Source organism: Carassius auratus, unplaced genomic scaffold (genome assembly GCF_003368295.1).
Source record: "Carassius auratus strain Wakin unplaced genomic scaffold, ASM336829v1 scaf_tig00030113, whole genome shotgun sequence".
NCBI classification, from domain to species: domain Eukaryota; kingdom Metazoa; phylum Chordata; class Actinopteri; order Cypriniformes; family Cyprinidae; genus Carassius; species Carassius auratus.
Window position 1 is genome coordinate 1 of NW_020525828.1, and position 5,370 is coordinate 5,370.

The 5,370-nt window shown below is 39.9% G+C and overlaps 1 protein-coding gene across 1 annotated transcript; it reads right to left on the reverse strand.

Moving 5' to 3' along the window:
- Positions 1-1,651: 1,651 nt before the first annotated feature.
- On the reverse strand, positions 1,652-4,133 carry LOC113080028 (zinc finger BED domain-containing protein 4-like). The gene is made up of 2 exons (XM_026252274.1): positions 2,338-4,133; positions 1,652-2,106 (listed from the first exon to the last, which is right to left on the reverse strand). Exons 1-2 carry the CDS (start codon positions 3,857-3,859, stop codon positions 1,715-1,717), a joined length of 1,914 nt encoding a protein of 637 aa, XP_026108059.1. The 5' UTR covers positions 3,860-4,133; the 3' UTR covers positions 1,652-1,714.
- Between the last annotated feature and the right edge of the window lie 1,237 nt (positions 4,134-5,370).

The following is a 5,370-nucleotide window of genomic DNA, read 5'->3' on the forward strand; positions in this document are numbered from 1 at the left end:
CATTTGCCGAAGGATAAAAGTTCTGTCGATGAGGGTCGTGTGTAAATATACTCCATTAAGAGCATGTTATTTATGATGAAGGGTGATTTAGGTGCATAAATGTCTTAAAGAGTTGTGAACTGACAGGTCAAATGTGTCTTTGTTTTGCCACTGTCAGAAGCAGTGATGCCACATCGGTCATAAGCACCCTTTCAGATTTTCATCTCTCAGCTGCGATGGAATTGACAGGTGTGTCCTTAAACCAAACAGCAACAGAGGAAATATTTTGCCAAAGAGCTGCTGTACAAGATCAGAAGCTCATATTCCCATAATCCACCCACAGTACTCACTGCTGAGCAAATCTGCAAAAAAAAAAAAAAAAAAAAAAACAATCAGTCATTAACGAAAATAATGAAGTCCTTCATTCTCTTTGAAAACTCAATTGGCTTGGGCCTGAAGCACCATTGTATTTGACACGTTGCTAAATGCCAGAGATGGGACCAAGTCACACATGTGCAAGTCTCAAGTAAGTCTCAAGTATTAACCTTCAAGTCTCAAGTAAGTCCCAAGTATTTTTTTCTTGGGCAAGTCAAGTCAAGTCAAGTCACAAGCTATGTCAGTCAAGTCAAGTCAAGTCCTGTAGTAGGTCAAGTCAAGTCCAAGTCAAGTTACTTATTGTTTTAATTTCACTTGCAGAATCTGATCTTAATTAAAGTTAAAAGACAAGATATAAGTAACTGTCGGTAAATTAAAATAATTTGGATTTGCATTGTAAATACTCATGTTCAGTAAAATACATCATGGAATCAAACAAAATTGTAACTTCATAAAATTATTTATTTTCACTTCTGCCAACAGTGTTTGAAATGTTTTAAATTTTCAACATTGAGTCCATAAAACAAATAACAGCTAAACATCCAACAGACTCCTCTCTGAACACCTCCCTTTACATACAACATTAAACTTTGTTACATGTCTCTCGCTCTGTCTCACACACACACACACACACACACACACACACTCACGCACTCTCTCTAATACACACACACTTTCTCTCACACACACTCTCTCTCTCTCTCTCCTCACACACACACACAAACACTCACTGACTCTCGCTCTCACTCTCACACACACACACACACTTTCTCTCACACACTCACTCACACTCTCTCTCGCTCTCTCTGTCTCTCTCTCACACACACACACACACACAAAGACTCACTCACTCTCTCTCTCACACACACACTCTCACACTCTCTCCCTCACACACACACACTCTTTCTCTCAAACCCTCACTCACACACTCTCTCTCTCACACTCACACACACTCTCTCTCTCTCTCTCAGACACACACACAAACACTCACTCAAAATTTTCTTATATTTTCAACATTGAGTCCATAAAACAAATAACTGCTTAACATCCAACAGACTCCTCTCTGAACACCTCCCTTTACATACAACATTAAACTTTGTTACATTTCTCTCACTCTGTCTCAACACTCACACACACACACACACACACACACACACACTCACGCACTCTCTCTATACACACTCTCTCTCTCACAATCGCACTCTCTCTCACACACACACACTCTCTCTCTCTCTCTCTCACACACACACAAAACACTCACTCACTCTTGCTCACTTACACTCTCTGTCTCTCACACACTCTCTCACACTCACACACACACACACACACACACACACACATCCATAAGTCATTACCTCTTTTACAAGGTATTGCACTTGCAAAATATAAGATTTGAGAGGGTCTTGTCTGCAAGCCGAGCACGATGTGGCCTCATGATGATCCCACCATGACTGAAGACCCTTTCAACTGGGGCACTTGAAGCCGGCACTGAAAAAGCTCTCATTGCAACCGGAAAAAGTGCAGGGAGGATACCCCTGTTTGCATCCCAGAAGGACAGACAAGCTTGCCCACAACAAAGACCAAAATAGTTATTTAGTTGTGTCTCTGGGTTGGTGGCTGTGTCCTGCTTGCGGCGTTTTCTATACTCTGAGAATAAGCCAGTGCTCTCTTCCTCCTGGTTTTCATTTTCAGCCTCTTGGAATCCAGGACTCTGGGATGTTGTGTCAGGTCGCACCTCACGTAGAATCAGATCTTATAAAAACGACAAAAAAGTTAATTTAATTTAAAGGACAAGTGTGAAACCATGATTGTTAGAAAGTGAACTTCCTCATTCATTATTTCACAGCTCAGTTTGATATGCTTGCAAAATCAGCTCTAAAGATGTATTATATTATTTATACAACTGTTATGAATTAAATTTCCATAATTTGATAATGGTGACATGCCTAACTGTATATCATGTAAAAAAAAAAAATCACTGACCTTTCACCATGTCAACAATGTCATTCTTTATGTCATCGGTGACAAGCACATCATGCTGAAGCCACATCATGGAGAAAGCTGGGTCCAGGACAGCTGATCTGATGTAGAGTGGGTCAGCAAATGGCAGCTCTTCTCCTGATGCTGCTGATAACATTTTCAGATTAACAAAGATCCCCCGGAATCTTTTCTTGAGAGAGCATTGCAGGTTATGGATCATGCTTCTCAGAAAGCGCACTTGCTGTTTGAGTTTTTCCAAATGGTGGTTTAGTGACAATACACAGGGGAGGACAGAGCTGACCGTCACAATCTTCTCTCCCTGAGTAAGATCGGTGGCCTCGGCAAATGGCTGTAGCACATCACAAAGCTCCTTCATCAGATTCCACTCCCTAATTGAGAAGACCAGCTCACTGTGGCCTGTGTCCTGAGCAACACTGCACAGTTCCTGATGACTGAATGAGAGCACTGCCTTGACTTGGCGGAGAGTTGAATTCCACCGTGTATTCACAGCAGCAGGTATCCCTCGCTGCCCAAACTTATCTTCAAAAGCATCTTTAAAGGTGCTGGATGTATGCAGGAGTGAGCTCAGTTTGGAGCATTTTGCAAAGGTACTGTTCATGATCCGTGCATCTTTGAGACCATCACCAACAGTTAACTGCAGCGTATGGGCAAAGCATTGCTGACGTTTAGGACTTCCTCTGTTGATCATGCGGTCCACAGTCTCCCATTCACCTCTGGAGAGGTCTTCCCACAACTCTGCATCATCCAGATTGTCGTCATCAGTTACTTCACCATCTTGCTCTTTTGGAAAACACACTGTAAATGCTCGCTTCATATTAGCAGCATTGTCACAAATAACAAAGTCAAGTTTTTGTCTGATGTCATATTCATCACATATGGAATCAAAGGCTTCTGATATCCGTTCTCCTGTGTGAGTTCCTTTGAATCTGTTGCAGGCAAGCAAGTATGATTTCAGCTGAACTCCCTCAGATGTTGCCAAAACATGGCCAGTGACTCCCAAAAAGCCACGCATTCTCCTGTCTGACCAAATATCCACTGTAACTGATACATGGTCTGCACTAGCAAGAAGCACTTTTATTTTCTCTTTAGTCTCTGCAACAAGAGATTCTATCTTTGAAGTTATTGTCCTACGACAGGCAGGCTGGTACTTGGAGTCAACCACAGACATGAAGTGTCTGAAATGTCCATTCTCAGTGATTGAAAGAGGCATGCTACATCCTATCACCAGGTCTCTTAGAATGGCATTTGTTATGGCCTTCTGTCTTGGATGATTAGTTGAATAGGCTTCCTGAGGACGAGACTGGAGGAACTGGGAAATCGCAGGCTGTGTAGCATCAGTGCAGGCGTTTCTTGCCCTTTCATACTCTGCATATCTGTGAAACAGATGCAAAAACAAGAATGGGATGTACTGTATGATCGGGCAGACATGAAAACATGATATACGGTTAAAAAAAATAGTTGTTTGAGGCTTTTTGTAGTTTTTATTTACTATAATGCTTAGCATCAAAATCTTCCAGACATTGCCCTTCTCCACTGATTCTTATTAGTGGACAATGCTACTTCAGTGTATGTTCCTGGTTAAGACTCAAGACATTCTCAACAGAGCGATGAATCGACGAGTCACTATAGAAACGGGCGCTAAGAAAAAGCATGCCAACTGTTTCTTTCTTCTTTTGTTCATTAGTTGTTTACATGCTTAGTGCATATCACCACCTAATTGAATGCTGTGCAATCATTTTTATTTTTTTCCATTTAATCTTTAATCCTTGAAAATGTGAATGAAATAATTAGCATAAAACAAACAATATAAGTCATATCAGATATGTATTTTGATTTAGATTTTAGACATTATAGAAAATGTGATCCATGTGTGAGATAATATAAAATGTAATAAGAAAGAAAAAAAATATATATAAGTTAAACATTACCTTGCCATAGTGTTTTATAAATTATACAGATAACTCCTATATATTCCAATATAAGAAATAATCATATTAGAATAATATTACTTTATTTGTTAGCCTGCTTATACTATAGTCCTAATGGAGTGCATCAGAGCAGCATAAAAATATCAAATATTTTGTAGTGAATCTCTTATTTGCATCTAAAGTTTATTGCCAATAATAATGACAGGTTTGTGAAAGTGTAGAACTCGTTGAGCTCGCGTTGATCTTCAGCACAGCGACTCATTTGCACGTCTCTGATTGGCCAATGCGTTTAACAGACATGTCTGTGATTGGCTACAATGCTCAACGCTGCAAAATCACGTCGTGAGTACCTTTAATGCAAAGGGAAAATATATATATACAAAACTGTAATATGCACTTTTTTCATGTTTAGGTAATCGCGGCAGCTGTAGTCTTATTCACATTTGTTTTTCTGATTATTTTTTTTGCTCTAATAGAAAGACAAGGTAACAAAATATTTGTGGCTTAGCCCCAGCGCCACACCTGCAAGAAACACGTTTTTTGACGGCCTGCTAGCGGATCGTTAGGAAACATTTGATGAATGTGATAATTTATGTTTGGGCCTTTTTTTGGGCCTGAAATCGCTGAAACAAACTTTAATGGCTACTTTAGCTATTATTACATTAGCTAACTACCAACTAACAGATAACATTAACAAATTGACAAGCACTTACTGGGCAGAATGGCTCTTCAGATGACGGATGAAATTGGAGGTTGTCGTCTGGCTGTCAGAGATTTTTATGTTGCATGTCTTGCAAAACGCTGTTCTTCTTTTGCCATCTTGTACAAAATTATTGAAGCCAAAAGCGATGACCCTCGGTACCCCTCCGGCTGACATGTTGATGTGATGTTATATTTGATCTAAGTGGGCGTGGTGTGCGTAAGGTACGAGAGGGCACGACTAATGATAGTGTGGTGATCCAGTGACGACAACGCTATTCTCAGCCTGCGCTGAGAATTAAAAAAATTATAATTTATATATTTTATATTCAAACTGAAAACATGATGTAATTAACACTCAAGTCGTTCAAGTCATCGTGTCTCAAGT

Coding starts and splice junctions, on each gene's coding strand:
- LOC113080028 (XM_026252274.1), bottom strand. CDS start 3,859: ATGCTAAGCATTATAGTAAATAAAAACTACAAAAAGCCTCAAACAACT. Junction 2,107..2,337: donor CATTGTTGACATGGTGAAAG/GTCAGTGATTTT, acceptor CGTTTTTATAAG/ATCTGATTCTACGTGAGGTG.